This window comes from Trachinotus anak, unplaced genomic scaffold, assembly GCF_046630095.1.
Source record: "Trachinotus anak isolate AG129_WGS33_773 ecotype Australia unplaced genomic scaffold, CSIRO_AGI_Tana_v1 ptg000036l, whole genome shotgun sequence".
Lineage (NCBI taxonomy): Eukaryota > Metazoa > Chordata > Actinopteri > Carangiformes > Carangidae > Trachinotus > Trachinotus anak.
Window position 1 is genome coordinate 289,665 of NW_027273887.1, and position 14,415 is coordinate 304,079.

At 43.5% G+C, this 14,415-nt stretch overlaps 2 protein-coding genes across 3 annotated transcripts; one reads left to right on the forward strand and one right to left on the reverse strand.

Moving 5' to 3' along the window:
- Positions 1–70: 70 nt before the first annotated feature.
- eif4a3 (eukaryotic translation initiation factor 4A3) lies at positions 71–7,954 on the forward strand. The gene is made up of 12 exons (XM_071472274.1): positions 71–344; positions 1,426–1,498; positions 1,587–1,653; positions 1,958–2,020; positions 2,128–2,260; positions 2,375–2,455; positions 2,672–2,813; positions 4,610–4,748; positions 5,066–5,181; positions 5,617–5,724; positions 6,111–6,238; positions 7,762–7,954. The coding sequence occupies exons 1-12, from the start codon at positions 191–193 to the stop codon at positions 7,776–7,778; spliced, it is 1,221 nt and encodes a 406-aa protein (XP_071328375.1). The 5' UTR covers positions 71–190; the 3' UTR covers positions 7,779–7,954.
- A 188-nt stretch (positions 7,955–8,142) lies between these two features.
- On the reverse strand, positions 8,143–13,813 carry soul4 (heme-binding protein soul4). Of its 2 annotated transcripts, none has more exons than XM_071472275.1 (6): positions 13,693–13,813; positions 12,390–12,622; positions 11,355–11,440; positions 11,122–11,263; positions 10,184–10,367; positions 8,143–9,400 (listed from the first exon to the last, which is right to left on the reverse strand). In XM_071472275.1, exons 2-6 carry the CDS (start codon positions 12,547–12,549, stop codon positions 9,226–9,228), a joined length of 747 nt encoding a protein of 248 aa, XP_071328376.1. In that variant the 5' UTR covers positions 12,550–12,622; positions 13,693–13,813; the 3' UTR covers positions 8,143–9,225. The 2 variants fall into 2 exon arrangements, with proteins under 2 accessions (XP_071328376.1, XP_071328377.1); XM_071472276.1 differs by having other exon boundaries at positions 8,143–9,450.
- Between the last annotated feature and the right edge of the window lie 602 nt (positions 13,814–14,415).

The following is a 14,415-nucleotide window of genomic DNA, read 5'->3' on the forward strand; positions in this document are numbered from 1 at the left end:
TAAACAGTGGAACAACCGTTTACTTCTTAGGTGTGACGTCATGCACCGCGTCGCTCCCTGCATACGTCAGCGGCGCGACACATGCGGCAGTCCCTTCCCCCGTGTTAGCCGTTAGCCGTGCAGCGCAGACATTTGGAGACTTTCCGCGGACTCTCGGTGAGTTTTGGTCGAATAAAACGCTCAGAGGACGATGGCTGCAGCCGGGACGCAGGGCAGGAAGAGGATCCTGAAGGAGGAGGACATGACCAAGGTGGAGTTTGAGACCAGCGAGGAGGTGGACGTCACCCCCACCTTCGACACCATGGGCCTCCGAGAGGACCTGCTCCGCGGCATCTACGCCTACGGTAGGCCGGGGATCGGCGCGGTCTCCGGGAGAGTTAGCTCAGGATGCTAAAGCTAATTGTTCATCACCGCGGTGAATTGACATGATAGGCTCCCCTGGGTGGATTGTACAGATTTATTTAGTTTCAGACGTGTAGGATTGACTTAAATATGTTTATAAATCATAAGGTATTATGACGTTCACCGGCTCTCCGGTTAGCGTTAGCTGTTCCCGCTTCGCGTTACCGCAGAGCTGAAAACTTTCTCTGCTGTTCAAAGTAAATACCGAGTTTGTTTGACCGGACTCTGGTCCCGGTGTCCTCGCTGTTAGGCTTCAGTCAGTCAGTCAGTAACTACCAGCGGGAACGCTGTCGACAGTAACGAGTCACCATCTACGGGGGAGAGCCGAGCCGAACTACCGAGGACTCTGATCAAATGTTTTAGATACCTCTGTGTGCTGTGGGGGTCCGTTTAAAATCATTAAATCATCAGAAACGTGAACGAAGCTTTCATTAGACTGAGCTGCTGTGAATCTATGGAACATTAATTAGGACGTAAAGATCATATGGTAAATAATGTTTCAAAAGTTACTTTCATTGTTGATTAATCTAATGATTGTCATGGTACTCATGGTAAAAATGTAAGAAAACTGTCATTTTCAGGCTCCAGGGTCACATATTATTCAGATGTCTATTTTTTAAATCAGTTTATTTTAAAAGACCAAACAAACCAAACATTCACAAAACTGACATCAGGAAATATTTGGTGTAAAAATGACTGCAGCTATTAATCAGTGTTTGTGTTCACACTTTAGGTTCTCTGTCTAATCACTGGCTGTTACATTGACTCTAGATTGTAAAATTAATATATGTTTCTAAAATAAATTTTGAACCTAGGTGGAGTTTGAGACCAGGTTAATGAACGTGGCTCTTTAGACCATCATCTGCCAAATAAGCTGAACAAAGAACTGGATGATCAAAAACCTCAATTAGTCCCTGGACACTTGTCTGTGTGACAGAAATGGAAGGTTTATGTCTGAAAAGAGCTGAACATGTCTAGCTGTAACCAGACGTTTAATGTGACTGGGTGTATTCTGCCTTTCAGGTTTTGAGAAACCATCTGCGATCCAGCAGAGAGCCATCAAACAGATCATCAAAGGAAGAGACGTCATCGCACAGTAAGAACATTAAAAACTGACCACAGATCTGTGGTGGTCCTGTTCTGACCTCGGATGTTCTCTAACAGTTGGCCTCTGGTCTGTTCAGGTCTCAGTCTGGAACAGGAAAGACTGCCACCTTCTGTGTGTCAGTGCTGCAGTGTCTGGACATCCAGGTCAGTTCACTCTCTTTAGCTTCACATATGAATGAAAATCCAGGTCACAGGTTTTCTTTGTCTCTTACACAGAAATGATGAAGTTGAAGGTGTCGCTGTTATTATGGCTGCACCAGGATAAAATCAACATTTTGAGTTATTCAACCTTTCAGTTCATATTCATGTGAATCTCATGTGATGTGACTGAAAGCTCAGCAATGTACATGGTATTGTACTTGTTTTGTCATCTGCTTTGACCCTTGACCTTGAGACTGTATCTCAGTGTGAACTGGACTGTTGATTGTAATGTGTTTCCTCTCTGTAGGTGAGGGAGACCCAGGCTCTGATCCTCGCCCCAACCAGAGAGCTGGCAGGACAGATTCAGAAGGTAGCCCCGCCCATGCAGACACACCCAGCCAATCACATGTGAGCAGATGTGATATGCGATATGGTGATGTGTCCTGGTCACTGATTGCTTCTTTTTCCTGTGTCCAGGTGCTGCTGGCTCTGGGAGACTACATGAACGTTCAGTGTCACGCCTGTATCGGAGGGACCAACGTAGGGGAGGACATCAGGAAGTTGGACTATGGTCAGCACGTGGTGGCCGGGACGCCTGGACGAGTGTTTGGTGAGTCGGAGCAGTTGTACCCTGCAGACTGATGACCTGTCTCAGGTCTGAACACTGATTGGTCAGCCTCTGACTGACGCAGCCAATAGGAAGTGAACATATGTTGTCCTGCAGACATGATTCGTCGCAGGAGTCTGAGGACAAGAGCCATCAAGATGCTGGTGCTGGACGAAGCTGACGAAATGCTCAACAAAGGTGAGGCTGAGTATGTGCAAGTGAGTCACCTGGAGACTGTCTCTGTGGAGGAAAAGTTGGCTGACATGTTGGCCAGGTCTGGACTGGTCTGAACAGGGCCTTGTTAAACTGTTAACACATACTGTGAGTCTGTGGTGTTGTCAGGTTGTATGTTGCTGGAGAACCTGGTGGAAACGCAGCATTCAGATTGTCAGTATTGTTTTTGTTTCTGTTCAGGTTTTAAGGAGCAGATCTACGACGTGTACCGTTACCTGCCCCCAGCTACACAGGTGGTTCTGATCAGTGCCACGCTGCCACACGAGATCCTGGAGATGACGAACAAGTTTATGACTGACCCAATCCGCATCCTGGTGAAACGGTCAGTGCAGAAACACCCTCATAAATCATTCATGAAATATTTACACAAACCACCTGCAGGACAGGTATCAGGCTTGGACCGGGTCGGAGGCCTGGCTTTGTAGACTAGCTGTAGGTATGTGGAGAGCTGAAGCAGCTGAAATGACTTTCCTCTGCAGGTGGTCTGGGCTTAGCCTTAGATGGGGTGAGGGGCTCTGAGTAGAGTCACTGCTCCTTCAGCCAGATGAGGTGGTTTAGGCACCAGGACCTGTATTCACAAACCATCAGACTAAAAGATTCTCCTCAGTGTCTGGTTTAAATACTGGTCCTGCCAGTCCTGATTCAGAACTCCTCATGTTTGTGACTCAGACTAATTCACAGAGACACTTAGAGCTAAAAGTAGAACCTGAGTCTGGAGGAGTTAGAAGTAGTGGAGGGGGATCCTGACTCACTGAGACCAGATCACAGAGAATCAGAAAGGACTGTGGTCCCCTCACAACATTGTGACTCTGTAATGTTGACAACATGGAGATCTCCAGCATCTGTGAGATGATCTGTTCACCAAACAATAAATGTTCTCTGTAGAACCCACATCAGAGAACAGTTCATACGGTTCCCTCTAGATGTTCTCCAGCTCCAGGACATTTCTGTGAACAGGAGAAACATCAAACATCAACACACAGGTTGTGTTGGTCCTGGTGGTCCTGATCACACAGATTGTGTTGCTGCTGCTCCAGTTGTAGATCTACACACGGTTCATGATGTTAGTGGGAGGGGCCTGAGGCAGCTGATTGACAGGATCATGTTCATCATGTGTGTCACTGTGAGGGACAGTGGGCATCACCCCCACGCCCCCCATGGCCGGGACCACAGCTACATCACCACAGGTACAACAGGTGGAACGCAGCCTCTCAGTCAATGTTAAATTTTTATAGTAAATTCTATTCTCCAGGTCAACACAGACCTGTTCATCATATTATTCCGTATTCATTCATTTCTCAGTGTTTTTTTTTATAACTGCAGGATGTTGCTCATGTGTTTTCACTGGCCTTTAATCAGCCAATTACTGGGGTTGTTGCAACAAGCTCGTCCATGAGAATTGACGTCACCATAGCAAAAAAGTCTGGTTGGTCTCAGCAGCTTTGTGAAGAGGATTCAGGAGAAAACTGTTAGTCAGAAACCTTTGGTGCGACTCAGGAGAACTCTGAGTGGGAAGATAAAATACTTTGTGGGTACAGGTCCTGGTTAGGATTCTCCTGGGCACCTCCCATTGGAGGTCTTCCAGACATGTCCAACTGACAGGAAACCCTGGGGTAGACCCAGAAAAGGGTGCAGAGATTATATATCTCATCTGGACTGGGAACGTGTGTGAAGTAGTGCTACCGTTGTATGATAGTGCTGTTTTGCACTCTTTACATGTTGCCACGGTTTAATCCAGTGTTCTGTTCTTCTTGTGAAATCCGCATCTCTTTCAAACTTTGGATTTCAGACTTGACGATGCATTATACATCGTGTCAGTGTTGTCAGACATGTTTGTCTAGCCCTCGCAAGCAGAGTGCTATTTTAATGTTACTGTGATGAGTCCTGTAATAGTTTAGAGAGAGAGAGAGATATCGATGAACTCGAGTCTTTTAAATTAAAACCAATTTCTGATTGATATTGGTTATTTGTTACACCCCTGCTGACCCCAGATAAGAGGAAGAAAATGGATGAATGGACTGAAACATCCCAACTCTGAACAACATGTCAGCGCAGCAGCGTCTTCACGGTTAAGCTGACCTCTTTCTCCCCTTGTGTGTGAATGTCTCTTGCCCTCAGTGATGAGTTGACTCTAGAGGGAATAAAGCAGTTCTTCGTGGCCGTGGAGAGAGAGGAGTGGAAGTTTGACACTCTATGTGACCTGTACGACACCTTGACCATCACACAGGCCGTCATCTTCTGCAACACCAAGAGGAAGGTCAGACACACACACACACACACACACACACACACACACACACACACACACACACACACACACACACACACAGAGGTGTTTAAATGTTATGAGATCAGTGACATTGTGTCTATAATAAATTTTTATTCTTCACATCACAGAACAAAGCAGCTGTTTACATCAGAGACGCAGAATTCAACAGTTTCATGTTAACTGTTTTACAGCTGTGACTCTTAGATTAATTAATACTTCCCAGCCTTCAGTCTGGATATGTCTCTGTCAGTCCAGTCTGCAGCAGGAAAGCCTTGTGGGAGGTTGAGTCTCTGTGCTGTTTTCAGGTGGACTGGCTGACTGAGAAGATGAGGGAGGCCAACTTCACGGTGTCGTCGATGCACGGAGACATGCCTCAGAAAGAGAGGGAGTCCATCATGAAGGAGTTCAGATCAGGAGCCAGGTAACACACACACCAGAACCAGGACCTGGGCCACAGTCAGACCAGGACCAGCAGCAGAGAGGGAAAAAAACAGCAGATCATGTTTCATACTCTAGGCTCCAGTGTTTTAACTTAACTTTCATTAATTCATTTAAATTATTTCAGTCATCTGTTAACTGCACAGTGACAATCAGCTGTTCACTGTAAATACTGGATTCAATCGGCTGTTTACTGTAAACACACGATTCATTTTTTTTATTGTTCAAATGTTGCTCAAACTCAGAGCTCTGATCATTTCATATTGATTATCTGCACATTTCTGTTTTCATTAATCACAACATAGATAAAGTGAACATGATTAATGGCTGTAGAACATGATGTAGAACATGATTGATAGCTGGAGAACACGCCCTTCACGTGTCATCAGTGTAAAGAAACCCTCTCGTGTATTCTCAGTCGGGTGTTGATCTCCACGGACGTCTGGGCTCGAGGTTTGGACGTTCCTCAAGTTTCTCTGATCATCAACTATGACCTGCCTAACAACAGAGAGCTCTACATTCACAGGTACACAGCACTACATTAAACAAGGTATCATTCCAAAGAAAATAGTCCCGACAGGTCATCGGAGAAATTTTATGAATGAAACCAGATGAACCAGTGAATATAGAACATGATGTAGAACATGTAAAACAAGCTTCATGTTACTTTTATGGTCCAGAAACTGGTCTTCTCTTCTATGGTGGAAGTGTTTCTGTATAGAACACGCTGGTGACCTCAGTTACACCTGGAGGGAACTTCAAACATTCACCTAGACTCAAGAATGAAGTGATTACATTTTGGTCAGAGTAGAGAATATCAGTTTGATATTGTGTCTGTTGAAGCTTGTTGATGTAACCCTAACCCTTCATTACTGTCTCTAATGACCTGCATTAACCTCTGACCTCCTCCAGGATTGGTCGATCCGGTCGTTATGGTCGTAAAGGTGTGGCCATTAACTTTGTGAAGAACGACGACATCAGGATCCTGAGGGATATCGAGCAGTACTACTCCACCCAGATCGATGAGATGCCCATGAATGGTACGATCACAGACGTGCTGCTGCCAACCAATCAGAACGCTCATGCCTTCTGCTGATGATGACATCACAGCAGAGCGATATTAATGATACAGAAAAAAATCCTTAATTTACATCTGTCAGTTTCAGAGAAAAACTAAAGCTGTTATAGTAGATAAACTGGAGTAAAGGTGTAAAACGCCATGTATTACTCCACAGAAAATAGTCCCAGATCAGCAGCATCAGTGATGCAGCACTGTTACCATGGAAACACAAGTTTAATCTGAGGCTGCGGTCAAAGTCTCTTCTTCTTCTGAAGGTTCAGACTGTCTGAGCAGCCATGATGAGAGCTGAGGAAAGGAGCTGCAATGCTTCCTCCCTCCCTCATCTCCTTTAGCAAAGGCAACACTTGACCCTCCTTTACCAAAGGAAAGGAGAATGCATCCCACAATTCCTTGCTGCAGCAACATTTACAGACACACCACTGTAGTTTGACCACAGCAGAGCAGCTGTTTAATGTTTGTGATACTGATCTAAAGCCTGGTCTGTTCGACTGAGCTCCAGATCAGTACCGTATTTTCTGGACTATAAGGCGCACTTAAAAGCCTTTAATTTTCTCCAAAAAACGACAGTGCACCTTATAATCCAGAGCGCCTTATATATGGATTAATTCTGGTTGTGCTGACTGACCTCGAAGCGATTTTGTGTGGTTCACGGCGCTCACGGCGCTCTGTCAAAATGTCTTAGTACAACTTTGGTAAACTACAAAGCCGCACCGCTTGCAGCATTACGGCTATCGTAGTCAGGAGCGTCGCGGAGTAATACATACTGTGCTTCACCATAATATTACAGTGTGTGTGTATATGCACCTTATAGTCCGGTGCTCTTTATATATGAAAAAAGTTCGAAAATAGACCATTCATTGACAGTGCACCTTATAATCCAGTGCGCCCTATAGTGCGGAAAATACGGTAAATATAGATTTAGATCAGTCAGGACTCATGATGAAGAATAAGTGGATTGAATTTATAGTGAACATCATCATCAGAACAAATACTGCACACGTCATTACACTAAATCCCCTCATTGTGTAAAACACTATCAATTTTCTCTAATGTATAAAAAAAAGTCTCAAAATATTGGGAAACTAAACTTGTGTCTGAGAAGAATTTATTCTGCGCAGTTCATTATTTTGATTTAATTACTATTTTAGTTATTTCTAGCCAATGTTAGCTCATTTAGCTGATGTGTTAGCATAGCTCACATTAGTCCAGAGTCTGTTTCATCATGTTTCTGTTTTCTTACAACTAGAGCAGAAACGATGAGTCACCAAATCAGTAAATTAATCAAATAATTTATGTAGTTTTTCAAGCTGAAGTAAAAAAACAACACTTCCTGGTGCCAGCTCTACCACTGTGGACATGAGCTGGTTTAAATTAAAGGCTGTGACTAATATGGAGTTAGCATGTTAGCTAATGTAACTAGCTAGCACCAAGTTTTCTTGTGATTGGCTGTTTTCCACACTGATGTTTCTTTTTCTTCTGCAGTGGCCGACCTGATCTGATCTTACCTGGATGATATCATACCAGAGCCCCGCCCCTCTGACTCCCTGTTATTTCCTGTTTTGTTTTCCTTTTTTTTTAATATAGTTTTAGAGTGTATTTCTTAATGCGATTATTGGGGTGAAAACAACTGTAAGACTCCAGATTTGTTTTTGTAAATAAAGTTGTTTTGGTTCCACTTTGTCATTTGCTTTGAGTGAAAACAGCAGCTTTAATGTTCATCACAACAGAAGCTTTTTTATATTTTCACTAATGTTACTGATGAAAATGTAAATGACTCTTGAAATCTTTGACTTGTTTCTATCGTGGTTCATTTAAATCTGTTAAACTCAGGATCTAAAGTCACATGTCAGAAATTCAGACGTGTCACTTTTACATCAGATTTTATTTTAATGTTTTATACACAAGTGTTGGAATAGAAGGAAAAACTCACAATAAAAATGAACCGTAAGTACATTTGTCCAACAGATGAACTAACGACAGGCATCAAAAAATCACAAAGCTGTTTGGTCATTTTATGATTTCACATCAAATATTCAGAAAATAAAAACTGAGGAGCTGCAGGATTAAAACCACAGAGCTGTGTTAAAGTCAGATTATTATGCAGTTGTATGTAAAAAGGTGGAGGGAGTCACCTGCCTGAACATGTGGTGAACTTCATCACAAACCAGGATCTTTCATACTGAACCCATCTGTTGAGACCTAGCTGCCTTCAGAGTGAAACCACTTCACTGTTTAAAACCTTCAGAGACCAGAATCTGAAAAACCAGTCCCAGGTCAAGTTACAAAAATATTCACTTTCTTCTTTACTGTTCTTTCATCATGAACACGAAAATCTCCATCCGGTCCGGACTGCAGGGTGGTCTCTGTAGTGAACACAGCTTAATGTCACAGACCTGCGGATTAAAGGGCAGAGTCGGTGTTTTGTTCCAGTCACATGTTCATGTGAACATGTTCATTATATTTGCTTTGAAACAGAATTAAACAAAACTGAATGTGCCCTTTAATCCACATCTCTGTAACTGACACCAGACTGAACTCAGCTGATTGGTCTGAGTGGAGTTCTACTTCCTGCTTGCTCATGGTGATGTCAGAGCTGTTCAGCTACTACTGATATGATGGAGGTGAACAAAATTTGAGGACGTACCACCTCTAACTGTCCTGGTTCTAGTCTACATACCAACTGACACTGTTTATGTGACAAGATCATCTGAAAGTGTGAACCAATGGGCTGTCTGTTAGTCAGAGAAAGGTATTCTGATTGGACAGGAGGGGGTGAGGAGCAGAGCTTAGTGTCAGGACCAGCTAACAAACAAACCTGCTCTGATTGGTCAGTTTGACATACCAAAAAAAAAAAAAAAAAAATCAAACTCAGCTATATGAAGTGTGTGCACAACAAACCAGCCAATCAGAGGAGGAGGAGGAGGAGGTGGTAGCATAGGAAATTGTCTACAGGTTACGTCTGATGAACCAGATCTCGTTCCTGCGGCGGGGTACTCCAGGGTTCTCATACACCGCAACCATATAATTGTCTCTGTGGAGGTCATCGATGACACCAAGGATCTCCCACAGCAGACCAATCTGACGAGTCACCGTCTCCTCCGTGGTCGTCCCCAAGAATGTCCTGTCAGCCAATCAGAGAGCAGACACACTGATACACCTGTCTGATATCCGCTAGAGGAGGAGAAACAAACAACTAATCGATCAATTGATGGCTTGATTCAGATCAAAATGCAAGGGTTAAAATACTGTGAATTGACCATAAAGCTCATCCATTTATAATCTGAGTTTAATTTCAGTTCAATCTATTAAACCTGAATTCAATCCAGAATTTAATCCATTTAATCAGAATTTAATTAATTTGATCCAAGTATAATCTGAGTTTAATCCATTTAATAAATTCAATCCATTTAACCTGAGTTTAAGACATTTAATCCAGAGTTTAATCATTTTACACCAAAATTCAATCCATTTAATCTTAGTTTAATCCATTTAGTTTCAGTTTAATCCATTTAACCTGAGTTCAATCCATTTAATCCAGAGTTCAATCTATTTAATCTGACTTTAAATTTTTCAATAAATATATAATATAAATTAAACTCTTAAAACTGACTCACAGCTATGTCTGTTTTCTCCATAATTAGTATGATTAGTTGATTAATCAATTCATTAGCTACTGTGATAATCAAATTACTGGGATTAAGTGATTAATCAATGACAATAATCAGAAGATTATTGACAGCATTCAGAGACAGTAGGGATTTCTGCAGGATAAAAAATTTACAGCCTTATGTATCAATGAAGATACTGACATGATGATTCATCTGATCAATGACTGATTAAAAAAACATCTGATGGTTGATTCAGCTCTGAGACAACATGAGGATGGTGGCAGTGATGTACTGACCTGGCGACGACTCTGATTGGTCCTCTGTGGACGATGGTGATGTCAGGGTCGAAGGGTTGGGGGGGGGTGGTCTGAAACTCAGCGGGCAGGAAGAACAAAGTCTGGACATCTTTCTCAAACGTGGTTCCATCCGCCATCATGTGGATGTTACTGACCACGGGCACCGTCATTCCCAGGTATCTACCTATACATGATCAATACACAATAATCAATACTGATCATAGGATGCAACAGGAAGGCTAAAAGTTCCTTCATTATTATTGTTATTACCTCATGAAGTTCTGCACAGTGTTCAGTCAAGTCTCAACACTACCACACAAATGAAAGTCAGGCCTTCACAATAAAGTCTAGTCCAGACCTAAAGTAAGGTCCAGACCTTCACTCTGAAGTCTGGTCCAGACCTTCAGTCATCAGTAAGTCCACTACGATACAGCCTGTCAACATATCCCCAGACTTTTATCTGAGACTGTCGATCAACTGGGAGATCATCAAAGCCTCTGTTACCCCTGACGATAATGACCACTGAACACTTCTCACTGTCTCCGGTGTCCTGGTCTGAGCTTCGTGTCCTCCAGTCCAGTTGATTTAATATCAACAGTTTTTTCTGAAAGTCACTGAATCAGCTTCAACATGGTCCCAGACCACTTCAGAATCAATCAATCAATCAATCAATCAATCAATCAATCAGGTTTTATTTGTATAGCACTTTCCATACAAATGCAAGTAACACAAAGTGCTTTACATAATAACTAATAAGTAATAAATAAGTAAAAGCCAGATTAAAGAGGTAGGCCTTGAGTCTGCTTTTAACCACCTGTGTGGAACCTTTTATAAAAGTTTCCTTTTATATCACAACTTTGGGAAATGTGTCCATGAGCTAAGGGGGCAAGGTCAGTGGGAGGGGCTAACTGAGGTGTGTGTTGGGGGCAGGGTCTAACCTGCAGAGTTCTCTTTACAGATGAAACGCATCAATTTCATGAAGCCCATGGAGATGCTCTGCTCGTACAGGTCCTCCCCTCTGGTCACACAAGCCCAGTGTCCTGCTGGATAGACCCGCTCCTCATACAGCACCTCCCCCATCTGCAGGGGGAGACCACACCCATCTGTACAAAGACATTCACAGCACCTCCCTCCTCCTCTGCAGGGGGGGGGTCTAGTGTCCTGGTCTTACCTTCTCATAGTGGGCTATCAGAGCGAAGGGGAGGGGCTCCCTCTGCTGGTTGTTGCGGGTCATTTCCTGTATGGGTCCGGTCATGTCTGAAACAAACACAGATCCAGCTGAGTGACAACCAAAACCACTTCCTCCAGACCCCCTCAGACCTTTACTGCCTGGACTCTGACAGGCTGCTGGACCGAGTCTGCACTGAGGACTGAGTCCTTTTAAACTGTGACCGTGTTTATGGAGGAGCACCTGATCACCACCTGATCAACACCTGATCCACAGGATCCTGTTCATTAGACTCCACAGTCTGTCTCTGGCCCACCTGAGGAAGACCATCTGTCTGATCCTGAATATGGGATTTTATTTTTAATCCTATGAAGGTTGTGTGTTACCACAATCCCTTCCTGTTCTGCTGCTCAGCCTTCAGAATAAAAGCACACTGAAGAAACAATTTGCCACAAACATTTGTCTAAAACACACTGACTGTGTTTTCTTGATCAGGATCAGAACCAGAACTTTCTTCATGTTCAGGTGTTTTTCTTCTTGACCTGTTTCAGCACTTCACAGATTTATACAGTTCTGTTCATCAACCCTGAGTTCAGGTTCAGGATCAGAGTTTGTTAAACCTGTTTAAACCTGTGACCTCAGCACCTTCAGGTAACACTAACGACACAAACTCACCTGTCATGAGTCATGTTCAACAAGTTCTTTCTCACAGAGATGTTTTTATTCTGATGGCCAAACAGGAAGGACCAATTAATTATTTTTGAGAGAAGAAAAATGGTTGTTGATGTTTTCAGGTGTAAATCGAGACATGTGGATCGCCACGGTGACAGACACCAGGCAGGTAAAAACGACCCCTAACCTGCTGGGTAATGAGCTTGTTACTGCAGCAGCTCAGACAGGTGTGAAGTGAAGTAAGGTTCTAATGCAAGATTTACCTGAGTGATTTTATCCACCTGGACAGGTCTGATCCACCTCTACACAGCATCACAAAACATAACACCATGATACTCAGGTGTGTTGATATTCCCGCCCACTCACCTGGAGGCACTGACACCTGGTGGGTGCTGGCAACAGCCTGCCAATGAGCCAGCAGTCGGTCTCTGTCGTCTTCATCCATTGGCTCGGGGTTGTCGGTGATGTCATTGTCCAGCTGCTCGTCGTCCAATCCGTCGAGGTCTTCCAAAGAGATCAGAGCCATGACTGGTGGGGGAGGAGACGACCTTTGACCCGCAGGGAGCGTTCACTGAGTCAGACTGGATCAGACGTTAGTTCTGCAGAGACAGAGACAAACAGGTCAAATAACCTGAGATGGTCTCAGTGCAGGTGAGGTGATCAGCTGATCAGCCGCTCACATATCGATATGTCTATCACAGCAAGGAGAAACTGCTGCTCATCTTCATCTTATTTCTCAATGATTCAGTATCTTCAGGTTCTCATCTGAACATTAGCTCGAGCTCTGAGGACCTGATCCACCATTTTTAATCTGTCATAGACTGAATGATGAAGCAGGACCAAGACCAGGACCAGGACCAGGACACATCAGGACAATGAGGTCAAACATCTGTCGAGACAAATGTTTAATGAGCCATGTTCGTCATCTGGTCCTGAACCTCCTACAGGTTCAGTCCTTCATGAACCAATTCACTGAGAGAAACAGGGAGTGGTTTTTTATTTTAAATTTTTAATTGATGATGTTTGATTATTGATCTGTCCTCTTCATCATTAATAACCTGATCAGCTCTTTGTTTTACTGAAGATCAGTCAGACTCGGGTCTTGACTGGGATTCTTTTAATTTGAAAATGTGTTACACTTCCTGAAAACAGATTCTGGATTCTTATTTTACAGACCGGATTTGATAGACCTGATTGTGGCTCAATGAAGGAAATGAACCGATAAAAACTCCACAGTCCCGGTCCAAGTGTTTAACACGAGTCTCTCTGAATCCAGACTGATCCGGATCACTGCATCTTCAGATACAATAAAAAACTCGTTTCCGTCCTGTAGACCGGTTCGGGTCTGTCTGGGCCCCGGAATCTAGGAAAGTAGGTCACCGCGGGACCGCGTCCAAACACACCGCCACCGGCCGCTGATCCGCTTCAGTCCGGCTCGGTTTCGACAGAGACACCAGCTGGTCTAACGAAGGAATGGAGAGGACACGGTCCCGAAGTAACAGGGACCAGAACTGGACCGGGTTTAGTTAGCACAGTGAACTTAGCACAGTTAGCACCGAGCTGCCTGTGCATCGCATCAACAGTTAGCACGGATCTATGGACCAGGTCCAGGTCCAGGTCTAGTTAGAACAGGCATCTATCAGGTTCATCACGGGGGTGTTGGTCTCACCGGGCTGAGGTCGCACCTGTCCGCCAGGTGAGTCCGCTTCTGCTGACACCGTCAATCACAACGAGTCTGCTTCTTCTTCGCTCCTTCCGGCGGACGACGCCCTCGGAACACTTCAAAATAAGAGCCTGTAATTCCTGTTCCTCTTCTAACAAACTCAGAATAACTGAACCCGACATTGTCCTGATCACCTGGACAAACTGTTAATATGTTATGAGAAGAAACTGTTATACCTGCAGGTAAATTCAGTTATAGGGACACCATAAAGTGGAGTTCAACAAGGTGATGTGTGAACAAACTAGAACAGAAACAGTAGAAATAAATAAATAATATATATATATATATATATATATATATATATATATATATATAATGGTTAAAGTCAGAGCATAAAGTGTAAGGATGATGGATCACCTGAGTCGCCTTCATACAGGTGGTTACAGAGTTCACCTTCACCTCAGGTTGATGCTGAGGCTCAGTGTGAATTTAAACAGCTGATGCACCAGTTGTATTGGTGTACTGAGCACCTGGAACAGGTTTAGTTCTTTAAGACACAGAAAAATGACGTCAAACCAGATCCGTGATTATTTTAACCCACTGTGCAACAAAGTGTATTGGTCGTTTTTATTTGTGTATTTTATATTTGTGTGTTGTGACTTGTAGTGTTTTCTGTGTTCTGTTACCTGCTCAGGGACAACAGATGTAAATTAGCATTTTTGCCACAAT